The sequence below is a fragment of the Felis catus genome, chromosome F2 (assembly GCF_018350175.1).
Source record: "Felis catus isolate Fca126 chromosome F2, F.catus_Fca126_mat1.0, whole genome shotgun sequence".
NCBI lineage: Eukaryota > Metazoa > Chordata > Mammalia > Carnivora > Felidae > Felis > Felis catus.
The window spans coordinates 67,402,765-67,422,862 of NC_058385.1; the positions used below are offsets into that span (position 1 = coordinate 67,402,765).

The 20,098-nt window shown below is 40.4% G+C and overlaps 1 protein-coding gene across 10 annotated transcripts in view; it reads right to left on the minus strand.

Moving 5' to 3' along the window:
• The window catches only part of TATDN1 (TatD DNase domain containing 1), a 59,820-nt gene that overhangs the window by 37,792 nt on the left and 1,930 nt on the right, over positions 1-20,098 (minus strand). For 4 of the 10 annotated variants that reach the window (XM_023248592.2, XM_004000111.5, XR_006592636.1 and 1 more), the window contains exons 2-6: positions 11,032-11,097; positions 9,090-9,139; positions 5,829-5,892; positions 3,703-3,846; positions 3,563-3,605 (exon numbers count right to left, since the gene is read on the minus strand). In XM_023248592.2, the coding sequence (XP_023104360.2) occupies positions 3,563-3,605; positions 3,703-3,846; positions 5,829-5,892; positions 9,090-9,139; positions 11,032-11,097 (367 nt within the window). Of the gene's footprint in view, positions 1-3,562; positions 3,606-3,702; positions 3,847-4,303; positions 4,356-5,691; positions 5,751-5,828; positions 5,893-9,089; positions 9,140-9,240; positions 9,264-11,031; positions 11,098-20,098 lie in introns of those variants that run through there. The other 6 variants (XM_045050021.1, XM_019823112.2, XM_019823111.2 and 3 more) reach the window with 6 other exon arrangements.

A 20,098-nucleotide genomic window follows, 5' to 3' on the forward strand; every position in this document is an offset into this window, starting at 1 on the left:
AAAAGTCACTGTTTCCGTAATGTTTAAAGTAATACAAGTGTCAGCAATTAAGTGTGCTCCAGTCATTATATAAACTTGACCATGTATCTGGCTTCTGGCTACACACCACATACCCTTTGTGTTCACCACTCTACATGGATCATTTCTTTCACACAAAACTCCATGTACAAAGCCACACAACCGGGGCGCCTGGGTGGTACAGTCGGTAAGCGCCTGACTTCAGCCAGGTCACGATCTCACGGTCCGTGAGTTCGAGCCCTGCGTCGGGCTCTGGGTGGATGGCTCAGAGCCTGGAGCCTGTTTCCGATTCTGTGTCTCCCTTTCTCTCTGCCCCTCCCCCATTCATGCTCTGTCTCTGTCCCAAAAATAAAATAAACGTTGGAAAAAAAAAAAAAAATTTTTAAAAAAGCCACACAACCAAGCCACAGATTTACAGAATCTAATGATCATCTTGGGAATAAGCCTATCACAAAACAGGCAAAAGTACAAATTATGAAAATAATAGATGCTCAAGCAGGGTGCCTACAGAATTTTGCATAACATGAGAAAAGAAAGGTCCATGCGTTCAAACTAGGTAGGTGTCTTAAGGAGGCCAATTATTCCTAATGACATATATTGAGAATAGCTGGTGCTTGACATTAAACTATTGTCTGTAAAGAAAAAAAAAGCCACGGTAACTAAAAATAGCATAAGTTACAGGGCAGGAACTGGCACCTTTCAAGAGACATCTCTGCTTTTATTATTTTTTTCTTAGCTCATATATGAAAACTGCTGTTTACTTGTGTTAGATTTGCTCATTTTAGTGAAACTGTAATTGCTTCTGATTGTAATACTGCTTCTTACATTTTAGGGTCAACAATCAAGTACAGGTCAGCTTGACCTTGGAAAGGTCAGCTTCAGAATAGCGGCTGTTAGTAATCACGACTGAGGCAACTCCAGAGCACCCAAAGCATTACCACAGTGTACCTTAACCCACGGTGGCGATCCCTCCTCTGGACTGGCTCATGGCAAGGACAGCCTCAATCTCTCCTCTCTGAGGTCCCCTAAATCCCCAAGCGATTTTTTAAATCTTGTCTGATGTCGGATTTCTTTTTTGCACAGTGTTAATATTTTAAAGCCCCAAGAAAAATCCCAAAGCAAATTCTTCCCACTCAAGTGAACCAAGCTCTAAACTTACAACAAGAAAAGAGAATATGGCCCGTGGCAGAGAAACTGAAAAGGCAGGGAATGCTTAAAGGGTAACCCTTCCAGGATGGAATCAGCCTTTCCCTTGTTTTCTGATTTTTTTTCTTTTTAAAAAATACTTTCCAAAAACCCCAAAGAAAAAGAACAGCCAGTATTTTCTTTAGGATGAAAATATTTCTAAGAATAACACAACTGCCACAATTTATTGAACACTTACTTTGTGCCAGGCATGTTACTCTGGGCGTTACATACCAAATGTTAAGAAAAGTAGGTGGAACGGTGAAGAACCTGAGATTTACAAAGAGACATACAGCCACCAATGGCAGTTGTGATTCCAACCCAAAGCTGTTGATTCCAAAGATAACTACTTTCAAACACCATTATATACTGCCTTTACTTACCATTATTTCTCAGACACTATTTTTTAGACATCGTGTCTACCGCACATTAGTTTTGTCTTGCCTAGTAATCTATCACACCATTTTCTATTTTTCTCTTCTCCTAGATCTTTTTCCTGACTGCATTTTTACACAAAAAACAAAAACAAGTCATACACTGGTTAAGTCTCCAGGATGGTATCAAATAACAGCTCAAAATCTAAATTCTTCCGAGAAAAGAGCCAATGGTAAAAGCTGAATTATAAGCTTTATATCCATGCCGCTCTACAGGAATCAAAAAGGACCCTCTCCTCCTCATTAAAAACTCAGTGAACATTTCCCGAGTACCTACCACGTACCGAGAGTACTGTGCATGGCACCATGGGAACTACAACATGAGTAAGACTTGGCACCTGCCTCTGCAGAGCCCAGAGGCTAGTCTGTGTGGGCGGGAAGGGGTAACGGGCTGCAGCGCACCCACCGCGGGGAGCACTGAAACTAGCACAGCCGCTGTGAGCAGAGCAGAGCCTGTGAGCAGAGCAGAGCCGGAGCCATGGGAGCACAGGTGGAAGGCGGGGCATTTCTTTCGGTAGCAACGGTCCACACAGGATAACTGCTAGTGTGGTTTTTTACTACATCATTTGAGGTTTTAAAATTTTTAAAAATCTCAGATTGAACTGCCCATCTCTTCAAAATTTATACCAGACTTCAGTCTGTCCTTAGCTTTATCTACTCTGGAAGAGGCCTCACTCACATCTCCTCATCTTATTGGCAAAGGCTTCCCTGACTCCCCCGGAAAGTCCTTCCGCCCTACTGCCCTACACCTTTTTGATAGCATTTTCCAGCCTATTTTAATTATTTACGTCTTCTCTTATCTATAAAGGCACAGAACCAAGCCTATCTTTCCTTGTATCATACTGAGGAGGCACTTGGTAATCATTTACTGAACGAATGGAGTTCAGACTCCCTAGTACAGATTAATACCTGGGCACTTGGCATCTACGTTCAAGCCTAAACCATATCCTGCTATGTACATACTATTTTAATTATGAAAGGATTTACTCTAATGTTTAATTATCTTGATCATTAATACACTGTTTCTGAAATGTAACAAAATGCTCAAGTCTTAAATTAAGTCTATTTTTCTTTTTAGCCAGTAACACTATCCACCAGTGTGCTTTATAGGAGCTCCAATTAAAAGGTATAGGCAGTGGGTTGTAGGAAGTCTACATGGCTTGTGAGCTTTGGAGTTTTCTCAGAAGCCACCATTCTCCATGTGGCTCCTATGAAAGGATTCTCATATTCTTTTTTTTTTTTTTTTTAATTTTTTTTTTCAACGTTTATTTATTTTTGGGACAGAGAGAGACAGAGCATGAACAGGGGAGGGGCAGAGAGAGAAGGAGACACAGAATCGGAAACAGGCTCCAGGCTCTGAGCCATCAGCCCAGAGCCTGACGCGGGGCTCAAACTCACGGACCGTGAGATCGTGACCTGGCTGAAGTCGGACGCTTAACCGACTGCGCCATCCAGGCGCCCCAGGATTCTCATATTCTAAGTTGACAATATCCAATGCCCAGCAAGAGTAAAATAAGTTTTTCTAGCTTTGGTGATTGATCCTATAATTTCTTTTTAATATCTCTTGCCCGTAAATCGTGTCCCCCACAACTGAATTTAAATCATCTCATTGGAATGATGCATGCATGAATACATTCGTGAGAAAAAGAACAACAAAAGTCTCTATCATGTAAAACTCATCCCTTATTTCCACATTAAAATTAAGTTAGCCGGTTAACCAATTAGGAGCTATATGCTTCCATCCCCTATGAATTCCATGCAAGTATGCATGGAATTTGTTTCACTTAACTTTTGATATACAAAGGGATTAACAAAAAATCCTGATGCTTACTCCAGCTACATTCTGAACTGATAAAAGCTATATATAAAAAAAAAATCACTCTTAAGATTTTACAATAATTCCTGAAGTCAATAAATTTCCTTACTTGAGCTGAGTATCTCTGGGACAGAACTGTAGTCGGTCAAAATCTTTAAAAGATAAAAAAAAAGAACCAACAATTACTCATAACTTGTACAGAACAAATCACTTTCAAAGTCACTCTAACAGGGCTAGGTTGGCACTTACCAAGTCCACATTCCCCTATTGCTACAACTTTCCCCTTATTGTTTTCAGCGAGATTTAACAACTCCATTAGGTAAAGATCAGGGTCATTCTTTTCAAATTCATCACATCTTGTAGGATGACATCCAACTGTACTGAAAAACATATCTGGCACAAAATAATGTCTTACGATTATTTCCAAAGTATTTTTCATATTATATTAACATGTAAAAATGACAGATCAAATACTTTCAGCTGGTTAATTTTTAATAATAGCCATAAACTATTCAAACTGCCAGAATGGCATGAAGTTAATCATATAACAATTTTTGGAATACCTTAGCAAAGCAGGACAGGAATATGAAAATTGCCTTAACAGATTGGTAAACATAATTAATTCACCTCTTTCCAAAGCCTGGCATTTACTCAGCCTAACAGAATGGAAAATGAAACAATTTCTTACAGAATGAAGTGTCATAACCTAACTATATCTTTATACTCACTATTCATGTGACCATCTTGTTTCACATAGTTAATACGACAATTAAAATTTAAACATGCTTAAAAAGGGTGAGTTAAGGAGGTGGAAGGGAGATTTGTTTATCTGATAAAAAATTAAGCTCACTTAGGGGCGCCTGGGTGGCGCAGTCGGTTAAGCGTCCGACTTCAGCCAGGTCACGATCTCGCGGTCCGTGAGTTCGAGCCCCGCGTCAGGCTCTGGGCTGATGGCTCGGAGCCTGGAGCCTGTTTCCGATTCTGTGTCTCCCTCTCTCTCTGCCCCTCCCCCGTTCATGCTCTGTCTCTCTCTGTCCCAAAAATAAATAAAAAACGTTAAAAAAAAATTTAAAAAATTAAGCTCACTTATTTGCAGACCATGTCTTGATAACTGTTAATTGCATGAAACACCAACGTGAAGTCAAAAAGGGCTTCTGAGTGGTTTGCACCTGAACCCACGTGAGAGGTGGGGAGCCTTTCTCAGCCTCTCCTGCAGGTGTTTACATATAAGAGGAGGCAGAGGTTTTAAAACAGTGAGAACACAGGTTCGTGAAGGGGGGAGTGAAGAGGGCTGACAATGAAGATTCAAGAACTTTTGAAAATAGATCTCTCTGGGGATAAAAAGGATGGAAGACAATATTCTTATACACCTCCAAGGCATCTGGGAAGATGGTTATTTTTATCTTAATCATTAAGAAAAAGTGTCAGTGGATCCTGAACAGAAGTACGCAGTTTAGAAAGATTGCCACAAAAAGATAGCTTTTTAAAAAAATATTTTGTTTACTTAGAGAGAGAGAGAGAGAAAGAGAAAGAGAGCAAGCGCAAGCAGGGAAGGGGCAGAGAGAGAGGGAGAGAGAGATTCCCAAGCAGGCTCCAAACCATCAGCACGGAGCCCGACATGGGGCTCAAACCTACGAACCATGCGACCATGACCTGAGCTGAAACCAAGAGTCTGGAATTTAACCTACTGAGCCACCCAGGTACCCCCCAAAATAGCTTTTAGTAAGTAAATCAGTATTTTTAAAAATAAAATAGAATGCCTAATTCTTCAAAGTCTAGCACATGAAGTATGGCAAAACACAAAAGCAAAAAAAGGTGAGGTAAAATGAATGCCAGATCAAGGAGATGTTTTCAGAAACTAGGATTCCCTTTGGAACCAATTCCAAACCTTACGGATTTTAAATAAATGCAAAACGCGTAACATAAAGTGAGCATCTGAGGGATGATGCATTATTACTTGCATTCCTGGGGCCTTCCACCGTGGTCTGCATGATACATACTTAACGAATGATCCTTCACAGTTTAAGTTTAAAAAAAGCAAAATAAAAGCAACTCCCATCCTGAACACATTACAGCATACACACAAAAATCCTGTATCAGGAATACTGGAGGCTAAATCATGTACCTGGTGAACTTAATTCCCATTAAGGAGATCTTAAAATAATCCTTAAGTACGATGAGAGAGGATTTAACCAAACATCTGATATATCAGTGTCAGAACCCTTTCATCTTACTCACACCCTGTTACACTCAGTCCGTTTTCCTGTTGTTTCCAGTCATGATCCGTTGTATTGTACCTGAGGCAGTTATAGAAAGAGTTCTTCAAAATAACTTAATTCATATGGGGGGAGAGGGGCAAAGTGAGAGGAGGATACCATTTGTTTGTGCCAAATGCAGTGCCTCTTTACTGTCCTGCAGATTTCCACCTGTGATCATAAACTGAAACAGAAAGAAAACATGCCCACTTTAACAGAGTATCAACAAGTTTCCTAAACACGCCTCCCTGCTGCTTTTCCAGAATGCTTTCCTAAGACTGTCACACACTTACCTTCCCTTAAAATTTGGCTGAAAGGTCACCTCTACGTAGAGTGGTCCCTGACCACCCCTCTCCACGCATACAAGCATACATCCAACACGGAATGTGTCACTCCTTCCTATTAAAGTGTATTCCATGTCTGTTTTACATTGAATGACAGAGGACAGATTCCACATTATGAAAGCCTGACTAAATACTTCTGAATTTAGAATTCTGTTAATCTAAGTTAGAGATTCAACAGTGTTTATTAATTCAACAGTTCTCCAAGTGAGGTCCTGGGACATGCAGGGGATATGTGAGGTCAAACCTATTTTCAAAATAATACCAAAGATGCTATTTGCTTTTTCACCCTCAGTCACAAGTGTGCAGGGAGTATTCCAGAGGCTACGTGATGTGCAATGTCACAACAGACTGCCTGCAAAAACACATACCCAAGTTCAGCAGTCTTAAGAGCTAGACAGGAAAGGGACGAGATGTTTTAAAAAAAAAAAAAAAAAAAAATTCCATTCATGTCACTACATTTTTGGGGGTTCGAAAATATTTGTTTTTCCTAAAAATATGTTCCTTATGTAATATATTGGTTTATTGTTAATAGATATTTTGAATTTTTCTCAGTTTTAATGTCTAACAGTATATATTAACAGGTAAAACCAAAATAAACAAAAGTTCTTTGGCATCTTCAATAATAGTGAAGAATGTGAATGGGTTCTGAGACCAAAAGTCTGACAATCTCTGGATTAATGTATATTGATGACTTCTTTGTAAGGAAAATGTATGGCTCTTAGCAGAAAAGCATACTTCTAAAGGGACAGCCCTTAGGGTCCACCAGCAGTCAGAACAGTGTCTTTGCTACTGTATTAAAAGGAAAATGTCACCAAGGAGCCTGTGTGTTGATGGTGGCCACTGAGGCAGTGCTGATAAGTGTACATCCTTCTAGAGCAGTGATTTAAGTGCACCGATGTATATTTCTTTAAGCATCTCACTTCAAGTGCCTCCCTGAGCTAAAATGAAGAATTCACTCTAGGTGTATGCCTAAAGAGAAAACAATAAACCACAGGAGGAAATGCAAATGACAGACGTTTTTATAAAGCAACTTAGACTTCTAATATAGCAGACATTGAGTATCTTACTCAGGGAATGCATAGGCATAATTAAATCCTCAACTTTTGGGAAAATTTTACTGTTTACCAACATTCCCTAATTCTTTAATACAAGACCAGGTGCCCACATTTAGTATTTCAATTGTGTAAAATAGTTGCTAATTAATTCTACCTTTTATCTGTAACTTTCCCAAAGAGATTAGAAAAACAACAAGCAAGGACAAGACGAGAGGACATAATTTCCTCTCCCAGTTCACAATGAGGATATTAGACCGATGGCCTCTGCCACAAACTTCACAAAATACAGGCTGCTCACTTCATGCAGGTACAATACCAGGTGCTCTGCATTCCTGCTTTAGTTCACCCTCACAAGTCTCAAGTAGGCGTTACTATCACTGTCAGATGAGGAATGGCGCCGGGGCTGGAAGCCAGCAGTGCCGCGATCACTGTGCTTTCAGTCACAACGTAACAGCAAGGCACCAAGTTAGATTTCAATTTGGAAGCATGTCCAAGTATATTCCATCCCTGTCATTCTTACGTGTGTGTGTGTGTGTGTGTGTGTGTGTGTGTGTGTGTGAGTGTGAGTGTTTACAAATGTTAAGACTGAACTACTCATGGCCGACATGCGGAAATTCAGGAGCCTGGTATTCAGAGTTTGCAGAAAAGCATTTTATACAGTGATTTGCCAAGCACAGAATGACTGCTTCATGAGAGAGGAATGCTGTAACCTTTATCCCTTCTTATTACTTGTGAATGAGAGCTATAGCGTTCCGAGTTGGGACTGAGAACTCATGAGTCAGCAGTGTCATCTTTTAATTTTTTTTATGTTTATTCATTTCTGAAAGAGAGAGACAGAGCACAAGCAGGGGTGGGGCGGAGAGAGAGGGGGACAAAGAATCTGAAACAGGCTCCAGGCTCTGAGCTGTCAGCACAGAGCCCGACGCGGGGCTTGAACTCACAAACCGCGAGATCATGACGTGAGCCGAAGTCGGACGCTCAACTGACTGAGCCACCCAGGTGCCCCAGCAGTGTCATCTTTTAAAACTCAGGTTATTCAACTTAGCAGCCACAGTCACCAAGTGTCCTGATGACATACTGTGGAACTTCACCCGATTTCTTGTGTGCGTGTGTGTGTGCGTGTGTGTGTGTGTGTGTGTGTGTGTGTGTGTGTTGGAGGAGGGGGAGGGATAGCTTGATATTTTTAAAAAAATACTAATTAAAAAGAAGTATCTATCTATTCAAAGAATTTGACACAGTGCTAATATTCATTTGCTTAGAACTCTCTAAAAGGTAGAATTTTCCTGATAATCAAATTAGTACTGTAAAAATTAAAGTGTTCTCTCAGTTTTTGAAATGGTATACCCATACTATAAGAGCTAAAGGTGGTGACGGTACACATTTTTTTTTTAATGTTTATTTTGAGAGAGAGAGAGAGAGAGAGAGAGAGAGAGAGAGAGAGAGAGAGAAAGAAAGAGAAAGAGAGAGAGAAGAGAGAAGAGAGAATCCCAAGCAGGTTCTGTGCTGTCAGTGCAGAGCCCGATGTAGGGCTCTAACTCCAGAACCATGAGATCAAGACCTGAGCCAAAATCAAGAGCTGGATGCTTAACCAACTGAGGCACCCAGGTGCCCCAGGATACATGTGTTTCTGATGATCACTTAATTCTAACAGATGCTAAATTACATTATAAAATTAAGAGTTGCATTTTGACAAACCTGGTAATTCAGATAGGTCTTAAAAATTTTTTTCAAAGAGATTTTGCCATTTACCATGTTTCTGATCACATGGAAAAACTATCCAAGCATGAGGTCTGTATCACTTAAATAGCTGTGAACAGAAAATTTTGATATTTTACTTCATTAACTTGCTAATATTACTTGCTGACAATACATATCCCAAAATGCCAAGTGTGGCCTGAGCTCTTTCTCTTCTATTCTGTAGTACCTTAACCAAAATTTAATTTTTAAAAAAAAACTTAAGAGTAACAAAAATGAAATGTTACCTTTTTAACACCAATCTGGACAGCTCTTTCTATTACATCTTGTAAGTCGTCTATAAAAGCAAAAACCCCACATTAAGAAAAGCTAGTAAAAATTTTTTTCACTTAATTATCTCTTCTTGAAAGAAAAACACATAGAAACAATCATATTTACCAAATCAATACCATTTGATGAGTACTTATGATAACAATCAGTGATAACCTTAAAAAAAAAACAAAAAAAGGAAACCTATATCAGTCAAACTAGGTGACTAGTTATCCATTTAATTGTATTTTATTCTGTTGACCAAAAGGGAGAAAAATGACAAAAATCGGGAAGTTCAAATGAAAGGTGAATTTGCTCACTACAACTTAAATCAGTTGCCTTAAAATTGAAACTTGTTGGTATTGTATTTTTTTTAATAAAAATAAAAGTCATTAAGATTGCTTATTTTTACTAGGGCTTTTCTGAGTGTATCTGTAATGCTTCCCAAAACATGATAAAACCTCTCTTTGTAAATTTCAGTTAATACCGTATTATTATAATTCCCATTCCCATTGAGGAAGGATAATTTTTATTTTCACTGACAGTTTTTTTCTTTTTCCCAAAATTTCTTGTTAAGTAACAATAAGCTTTCTGGGGAGATCAATTGAAGGCTAAGCTTTAAGAGGCCCGAGGTAAATGGACAGCAATATTAAAAAATGACATAAATCCATGTATTAATTTCAGATTTAAGTATCACAGTAAATTTGGTTAGAATTATCATTACTTCTAGAAGCTATAAAATTTCTTTTAGACAAAAAATATCAACTTAGTGAACTTACACTAAGACATCCAGTTTTGCTAAATATTGTAAACCAGAGGGATACTGATAAGAATAAAACTTATTTCATAAAAACACACATACAAACATACATACATACAGAGTCATAAAGCATGAAATCTATTAAGTGCTACAAAGGCAAGAAAATCAATATAATTACATACTGTAAGATGTAGTACCTAACATTTGATAAACATAAAAACATTATCTAAACTTCTAAATGAAGTAGAAAAGGTATGTTTTGAGGTAAGGCTTATGAAAGCTAATGTTTAACTTTCTTGTAAGTGACATCTAACATTCTCTGTATTCAGAGAAGCTTTCGCTCATTACCACCTAGAAGCATAGTAAAATTATCTTGACGTAATTGCTGAAATGTGCACTTGCACTTCACCCAGGCCTCAAAACCAAATTTTCCTGTTTGCATTCACATAATAACAAGTATGGTAATTTTCTGAGACAATATTCACAAACCAGTTTATTGGAGAAATTCTTTCAAAAACTTGTTGCCATCATTTCCTGCTTACTCACCTCAGCTGACAAAATATGCTTTTTAAATGAACTTGATATGATAAATATAAGCCATTTTGCTTTTGGCTAAGCTTTCCATCAACCTTTGAGAGACTCCTGTCTATTCCCACCTATCCCACAGGTATCTGGGATTTAGCAAGACTTGGATGGAAAGCGGGGAAAGGTAAGACAGGGAGGGTGGACAGCAGCATGCCTACTCCTTAATCCCATTACCTCTTTGTCACTTAGCGGAAAACGTTTTCAAAGGACTAGATACTGATGTTCAACTGCAGGTGATTTTTTAAATTATGTGCCCTACTATTCAGATGCTGAAAAGACCAATTAAGCAATCAGCGATTGTTTGGCTTTTATGCGTATGGTTAAAGTTCTTTATTCAAAATCATAAGCTTCCTCAGAGAAGACCTTGGTAACACTTTGTTATAATAGGTGCTTTATAAATGCTAATGGCCGTGGCTTACCAATATAGCTTATAAATGTTTCACTTTGTTTATAGTTTTATCCAAGTTGCATAATAAATCCTTTAATATTTCAGCTGTAAAGTGGATTATGCTTTCCATCATCTCCCTGAGGCAGAAAGCTTGTCTTTATTTTATCTTAACAACAGAAACATTTACCTTGATGCTTCTGAACTCCCCTATAAATTCCTCTGAACATAGGATCTGTCAAGTTGATACCAATATCTGTGGAAGGTAAAAGTAAATAATTAAGAGCTTCTATTTTAAACTTCTATGATAAATAAAAGCTGTTACTAAATTTTTCATTCAAAGTCTAAGTGCCACCACTTGTCTGTTACTGTGCTAGACACCTGGGATGCAAAGAGTAAGATATAATTCCAGCCCTCAAGAAACTCCCTGCAGAATTGGGAAGGCAGACGCATTACAGACAATTAAGAAATATTATAAGTAGACACTGGCACTGTGGGACACAGAAGAGGAACAACTACCTTAGTCTGGTAGGTGGCCTAGAAGTTTCCAGAAAGAAGGGACCCCTGAACTGAATCTTAAAGGGTAAGTTAGAGTTACCCAATAGAAGAGGGGAAATGCAGACAGAGGAAGAAGGAACAATGCATTCGGGGTGTGAAATAGTGATTGTAGAGAGCTATAGACTGTTCTGGCTATTGGGAGAGAATGATAGGGAAGGGAGTAGCCAGAAAGTCCAGACTCAGCTCTGTTACAGACATCTGTCCTTAAAATACCGGATGCAACAAGAAGCACAGATGGGTTTTAGGCAGAGCAGTAAGAGTTGTCTTCTGGACATCTCATCATGGCATCTTTGCAGAAGGCAGGATTTGAAGGGGCAGATTGAATCCGTTTATCTCATTTGGAAACAGGCGAGAGCTCATTTTCACAACGAAGAGAAACTGAGTTGAGGTAATGTAGGTCGAGATGCAGAGAGTGGAATAAACTATTTTTTATTCACCAAATATTATGAAGAGCATCTATCTCTGTGTCAAATACTATGTAAGGAGTTAGGGGATATAGAAATGAGTAAGACCCAACACTTGGTCCCTGCCCTCCAGGAATTCATAGTCTATATGGTAACTAATATATAATTTGTGATCCAGTAGCCTAGACTAAGCCACACAAGGCAAGAATATTTTTCTTTACTGCTGTATTCCTAGAATCTAGTATAATGGTTGGCACATAGTAGGAGCTCTATACATGTTAAGTTTGTAAATAATTATTATGTGCTTGGGAGCACAAAGAAGGCGCAATAACAGTTTTGGCAAGAAAACCTTCCCAGGAGGGCTAGATCTTGAACAAAGCTAAAGCTTGCAAGCTGATGAATGGAAAGGGCATTCTGCAACATGGATGTGTGGAAGAAAGAAATTCTGCATCTAGAAGAAAGAAATTCCTTGTGCCTGTAGAGCAGTGGTCCTCAGTGGAGAGCAATTTTGCAGCCCCTCTCTTCTTCTAACCTCCCTTGTTGCACAACATTTAGCAATGTCTGTATTCATTTCTAGTTGTCCCAACTGAGGGAGTGCTATTGGCAACCCAGGCTTGTGGCCACGATGCTGCTAAATATCCTACGATGATCACGATAACTTCCCCAAAGAATGATCTGACCCCCCCCCCCCAAGTCAAGTGCCATTCTTGACAAATCCTGCTGTAGAGTATATGGGAGCCAGGGGAATAACAAGATGTGAAGTCAGACTGTGACGGCCATGGGCAATAATAATGCCTTCCTTATTTAAAATACACTCCCTTTAGCTTTCAGAACTAGGACAAGTTCACAATGATAAGGGGCAGTTGCCTACCAACAGACCCTTATGTTAGTTCTGCTTACTTTCAGCTTCCTCTGAGGATATTCTCACTCTGATTTCTGCCAACCTGGCCCTCAGTAAGCTGTGCTGCTTCAGCATTAAGGCAGACCTTAGACAATGAATGGGAGTTTGGATAATCCAAGAGACGATGTGGAGACTATCCCAGGTATTTGAAAACAGCAACAAAAAAGGCAGAAAGCATCAAAGATATTTCAGCAACAGTATATATGCCAATACAGGGTAGGAGATGAATTCGGACCTGGTACCCTTTAAAAGGACCATGGACACATAAACATTGAATACTATAAATTCAATATAGGTGTTCAGTGGGATGGCTCAGATCACAAGAATTCAGCAACTAGTTTTTTTTTCAATTAAGGAAAGGAAATTAGAGAGGGAAGGGTGCAGACTGAGAAGGGGAACCCAGGAGAGAGGGGAGGTCTTTCTGCCTAGAATAATCCTTCACAGGGGTCCGTCTACAATCACCCACCATGGATGATGGTTAGGAGCACAGATTCAGTCTGCATCGTTTCTACCCATTTCTCCTTTGCACAGCTAAGAGATTAGTATTTTTCCAAAGCAATCTTTTACTACAACACAAAGTGAAAAACAAAGGAAAAAAAAGCAAGCAAATTTAACAAGTAAACTTCATGATGCTCATTTTTTTTTTTAATTTTTTTTTCAACGTTTATTTATTTTTGCGACAGAGAGAGACAGAGCATGAACGGGGGAGGGGCAGAGAGAGAGGGAGACACAGAATCGGAAACAGGCTCCAGGCTCTGAGCCATCAGCCCAGAGCCCGACGCGGGGCTCGAACTCACGGACCGCGAGATCGTGACCTGGCTGAAGTCGGACGCTTAACCGACTGTGCCAGCCAGGCGCCCCCATGATGCTCATTTTAAAAGCAACCTGGAAAAAACCAAAAAGCAACCTGAAGACTAGCTTGGAGGCTCAGTTTATGAAACCTTTCCATGTCCTTGTCTCATCCCTCACTGGACTGGATGCTAAACTGTTCTTCAGGGCTTGACCCTGAGGCAGATATGGCTGAAGCCAATTCCAGGTGATACCACTACCTCTGAGAACCTACTTCTTCCAGGTGTGGGTCAGTTCTTTGGCCCCTAAGTCACAGTATACTTCAAAAATCTGTATCCGGGGGGCTCCTGGATGGCTCAGTCGGTTGAGTGTCCTACTTCACTCAGGGCATGATCTCATAGTTCGTGAGTTCGAGCCCCACATTGGGCTCTCTGCTGTTAGCATGGAGCCTGCTTCGGATCCTCTGTTTCCCTCCCTCTCTGCCCCTCCCCTGCTCATGCTCTCTTGCTCTCTCTCTCTCTCTCTCTCAAAAATAAACAAACATTTAAAAAAAAATCTGTATTCAGCTTTGGACCCAGATGAGCCTTGGCCTTTAGAATATCCTGCACTGACTCAGTCACCAATTTCTTCCCTCTTCTGCAAGAAACCTCTTGTGACTTACAGCCTGTGGCCCTTTTCTTTCTGACAGTTTGCCTGAAGTGTCTTCCCTAGCCAGTTGTCAGAGCGGCTTTCTAGCCTTTGAATAGAATGCCTCACCTTATTCAGGTTTGGTGAAGGAGATCAGAACATACCACTCCAAAATATGTCACTTTGGCATATCAGTTATTTTAAGCTGAGTGCACTGGAGAAACAGCAGATGCGAGCAAGGCTCTCTGCTCTCCCCCCGAACTAAAGATACCCTCCCATACCAAGAACAGAAGAGCACTGTCATCACTGGACTGGGAGTCAAAGACAAATGAATCTGTATGAACAAACCCAAATAACCCTCATCATCTTCCATTAGTTTCCCCTAGTTTCCTAGTCATTGTCCCACAACTTAGACGATTTAAGCCCTTTTTTTTTTTTTTTTTTTTGTCACATTGCCACTTATGCTTTAGGGCCTAACAGCTGCTTTGGGGCTTCATTCTCCTTCTGAAGACTCCCATATACACAAAAAATAAAATGTATGTGCTTTTCTCCTGTCAATGTCTTAATGTCAGTTTAATTCTTAGACCAGCTACAGAACCTAACAGGGCAACAGGAAGTTTTTCCTTCTCTACATCTACAGAGGCAAATATGTTCTTTTTCTGGACTCTGAGTCACTTCTGTCTCCTCTAAGTTCTCTCCTCTATGGGTTGGCCAATGGCCGTCCCACTCCCATCCACCCAGTCACCGGCAGACACCTACAGGGTGATTAAGTAACAGGTCAACATGGAGGGATCAAAGAAAAGTTTGAATCGACAGATCACCAAAAAGTAAATCTGTAAGCAAGTTCCAAGAAACACAATAAAACGGAGGAACTGCAGTTCTGGAAAGAGAATGAGCTCTGGAGTCAGATTCCTAGGGGCGCCTGGGGTAGCTCAGTCGGGTTGAGCATCCGACTCTACTTCAGCTCAGGTCATGACACTACTAGGGTCATGAGATCGAGCCCTGCGTTGGCTCTACTCCACTTGAGCCTGCTTGAGATTCTCTCTCCCCCTCTGCCCCTCCTCTGCTTGTTCTCCTTTCTCTAAAACAAGAAAGAATTCCTGGTATTGTGACTAATAAACTGAATGACTTTGGGCAAATCAGTAGGCCTTCTGAGCCTCAGTTTCCTCACTAGGAGAGAGGGCATAAAATTTTTCCTTCCAGGAATGAAATGTGGCTCAAAGTGGAAAATAAATGTGAAAGTATTTTGCAAATTAAAATCCTTATAAAAAGGGGTGCCTGGGGCGTCTGGGTGGCTCAGTCAGTTGAGCGTCCAACTTCGGCTCAGGTCATGATCTCGCGGGTCTGTGAGTTCGAGCCCCGCGTCAGGCTCTGTGCTGACCGCTCCGAGCCTGGAGCCTGCTTCCGATTCTGTGTCTCCCTCTCTGTCTCTGCCCCTGTCCCACTCTCTCTCAAAAATAAAAATAAACATTAAACTTTTGGGGCGCCTGGGTGGCGCAGTCGGTTAAGCGTCCGACTTCAGCCAGGTCACGATCTCGCGGTCCGTGAGTTCGAGCCCTGCGTCAGGCTCTGGGCTGATGGCTCAGAGCCTGGACCCTGTTTCGGATTCTGTGTCTCCCTCTCTCTGACCCTCCCCCGTTCATGCTCTGTCTCTCTCTGTCTCAAAAATAAACGTTAAAAAAAAATAAATTTAAAAAGGGGCGCCTGGGTGGCTCAGTCGGCTGAGTGTCCGACTTCGGCTCAGGTCATGATCTCGCGGTCTGTGAGTTTGAGCCCCACATCAGGCTCCGTGCTGACAGCTCAGAGCCTGGAGGAGCCTACTTCGGATTCTGTGTCTCCTTCTCTCTCTGCCCCTCCCCCACTCATGCCATGTCTCTGTCTCTCAAAAATAAACATTAAAATTTTTTTTTAATCCTATAAAAAGTACTTTATTATTACTGAGCACAGTATACCTTCTGTAATGTGCCAACAACACATGGAATTTCAGTCAACATTAGCTACACTTCCATACCACCTCAGGTGGCTAACACTCTCAATTCATTGTTAAACAGCCAATCTTTTTTGTCAATCTTTTTGTACCCAATTCATGACACAATTATGAAAATAAGGCCAAAATCTTACTCATTTAACAACTTGTTCAAAATATCCTAATCCATAATAAGGGACAGTCTCTTTACAATTAAAAAATTCCTGTCACAAGTATGTCTACTGACAACAAACTCAAAAAGGTAAACAAATACTACATGAGGAGCAATTTCCAGCTTGAAATAGCCTGAAAAACTAAGAAAGTGAGAGACTGGGTAACAGCACAACAGGAAGAAAGACAAGGCAGAAACTGCTACTTCTGACTAGGGGAAAATTGAGGCAGTTATACAGTTAGGGGTATGTCATCTTATAAGGATTAGTAATATTTACCTTTTTTTTTTATAAAAACTAGCTGCCTTTAAAAGCAGTACCTGCTTTATTGCTAAAAACTACTTCTGGTATTAATGAGTTTTATTTTTCAAAACAAGAGTGGAAAACTGCTTGCAGCCAAAACAAAACCACATCTCCAAACTAATGCCTCACTGTCTGGGCTCAGTGAATCATGTCTATCACTGTCACCTATGATCGAGGGATACAAAAGGACAGCAAATAGGGCATTTAAAATAGTTTCAGATTTGCTTAGCCCTCTGACAGAACTTCGACTTTACAGGAAATACAGGAAATTAGGAGACAAACTAACCACCACCACATAGCAATCAGAGGAATCCAAAAGACAGACGTCTGTGCGGCAATCTCTTGAATTTCTGAGACAGGGCCATGAAAAAAGGGCCAGGAAAAAAGAAATGTGCTAGGTTAAGGGGTTGGCAAGCTCTCGCCCACAGACCAGCACCTATTTTTGTTTGCCCCTGAGCTAAAAATGGTTTTACATTTTTAAATAGCTCGGGGGGGGGGGGGAGTCAAAGAATAAAAGTATTTTGAAATGCATAAAAATTATAAGAAACTCAAGTTTTAGTCTCCAAAAGTTTTACTGCAACAAAGCCACACCCATTTGTTTACGTAGTGTCTATGGCTGCTTTTGAGTGACGAGATCAGAGTATTTCCAATAGAGATCATATGGTCCACAAAATAAAAAATATATACTATGTGGCCCTTTAAGGAAAAAGTTGCCCAACCTCTGTGCTAGATACAAAACTGAAGGACATCCAAATGCATGGCTCTGGATTAGACACTGTTTTGGACGTGAGCACTTTTGATCTTGGATTTCCCAGACTCCGGAACTGTGAGAAATATTTGTTTATAAGCTATCCAATCTTCGACATTCTGTTAGAACAGCCCAAATGGACTAAAGCAATCGAGGACATCGCCTTTTCTCTCAAGGTATACATACCAAGTAGGTAGATTTTATCTCCCAACCAAACCTGTATACTCTTTTCCAACTACCATGACACTCTAGTCAACCGATTCCAGTCCGAATGCCACTCTGACCCCTTTCCACGCTGTTCTCCACCGGACCCAAATTTTCTTTCATTCATAAATCAGATCATGATACTCTCCATCAGACTCCTCACTCTTAGGGTAAAAACTGAAGTCCTAACATGGTATGATCTTGGCTCTGCTGATCTCTTTAGCTCATTCTCTACCATCCTCCTATCCACTTGGCCCCTCCCCCATTTCTCTGCTCCAGACCACCGGTCAATTTTCAGTTCCTCAAAAAGTACCACGTACCCTCTTGCCACAGGATATTTGCATCGGCTGTGCTGTTTCGAACCTTCTCTCTGCCTATTTTGCCTACTAACTCAGTCTTTCAGAGTTCAGCTCAAGGGTCACGTCCTCAAGGAAATCTTTTCTAACCCACCAGAGTAAGTTTTGTTCCTCACCAAACACCCAGAGAACCATGTTTCCTTTCTTCAGTGTCCCCTTCTCTGTAACTGTGGTAAAGCCATTAGTGCACTTATGAGGCTGCCTCCACCACTACACTGCGACCCGGTTTCTGACCCCCACGGATTCCTAGCATTCAGCACACTGGATGGCACAGAGACTCGGTAAATATTTTAGAATGAATGAATGACTAGGTTGCTCAAGGCAATCAAAGACGAAGAACAGGAACTAGGATCCAATCCCCAGGGAAACAGAATTTATACAAAAAAGGTGGCCAGAACTCCCAACCAGCCTGCTTCTAGGAACACGGCAGGATGAGAATCCTGTTGAAAGAAAACAACTACAGATAAATCTTAGGTGCCTAAAAGCCCCCAGCTGGATGGCCCCAAGAGGTAGTTAGGTCACTAACTACTGCCAGCTGCTCTCATTGGCTCATGGAGGGGCAGGAGGAAGGGCTAGAACAGGAATCATCTAAAGCTGTGCTTCTCAAACTGGGGGTGTTCCAGAGTTTGTAACATTTTGAGATTTCCTGGAGTATCAATTTTACTTTGGAAGATTTAAAGAGCAAAATACCTTAATTTAAAGAGAGCACTACAGTATTTCAAACATATACACAAAACATCCAAAGAAATGTAAATGCGTCAAGAGTTACACACCACTCCTGTCACTGCTGGAAAATACTTCCATGTATAAATGTATTAAACAACTAGGGAAGGATATACACCAAAACCTTGGATTGTGAGTAACTTGTTCTGCAAGAGAAGCAGACATTTCTAATAAATTTTAACTTGATAAACGAGCAATGTCTTGCAATACAGGTAGTACATGACACTGAACATCATATGATCACAACTGAACCAATGATTCTTCTCTCTCTCGCTGCGGGATTGTGGGTGACCTCTCATGCTCAGATGCTCAGTCTCAGGCCACGGTATTTGGCAGAAATCAGTGATTTTTCAGAACACTGGAAGGTGCTCACAATTGGCACTAGTGTATTTTTTGTCACTTCAAAGCATCTATGGACAGTCCTTTGGTTTTCCATACAAGAGTAAGCTTAGGAATGCTCTGCTTCATTCTAGGTCAGGCTGCCTGCAGATATAGACCCTTCCCTCTGCTGCCTTATCGCTAGTTGCATTAAACACAGTAGATGACAAGAGTTTATTAATGCCGTACTGTAGTCAGCATCCATTAGTGATCGTGAAAGTCGTCCTACACAATAACCCTCCTCTCTCGTCTCCCTCACACCAGCCACGATGGTTTCCAAAGGTAAGTGGAGGTTAATTTATTTTTCTTTATATTTTGTATTTTCTTTTTTATTTTGTACTATATGACAAATCTTCTAAGTGGAACTAATCTTCTGAGTTTCCATTATTTCTTATAGAGAAATTTGCTTTGATATACAAGTGCTGTGGATTACAAGCATGTTTCTGGAATAAATTAAGCTCCCAAACCAAGGTTTTACCGTACTTAAAAATTTTAACACCAGCTATCTCAGAAGAGTAGAAATGAAGATCCTACAGGAAAAAGAATGGATTCCAATTACAACCACCTTCTTCAAGAAGTCTTTCCTAGCTTATCTGGTTAAAATTCCTTCATCGATTTTCTTATCACCACAGTACTAAAACTACATATATTGCTTTACCCATCCCTACTTCCATTGAATGGTCACTGTACTAAGCCCCTGGGAAACAAAGAAATATTACTGATTATCTGCCTTAAAGTGCGGTCTAGTGGGAAAGGCAGACACATAAATATTATAAAATAATGTTTTAAAAGGTGTAGTTACAAAGTCTGAAAAAGCAAGCAAAAATCAACCAGGCAAGATGGTAGTCAGTAGGATATTAGAGGCAGAAGTGACTTTACGGTTCCAAACTGCCACTCTAAAACCTTGTCAGAGGCAAGAAACAGCATGTCCCAATGTTTCAAAAATAAGAGGGATAAGGCTGGAAAAGTGGACAGGACCAGAACACGAAAAGGTTTTGTATTCTATGTCAAGGTACGTCAACTCTCCTGAGGACAGTAACTGAAGGATTTGAAGCAGAAGAAAAATGTAGTTGATTTTTATACAGACCACACTGGAGACTATATGTACAATGGGTTGAAGGAGACATGAC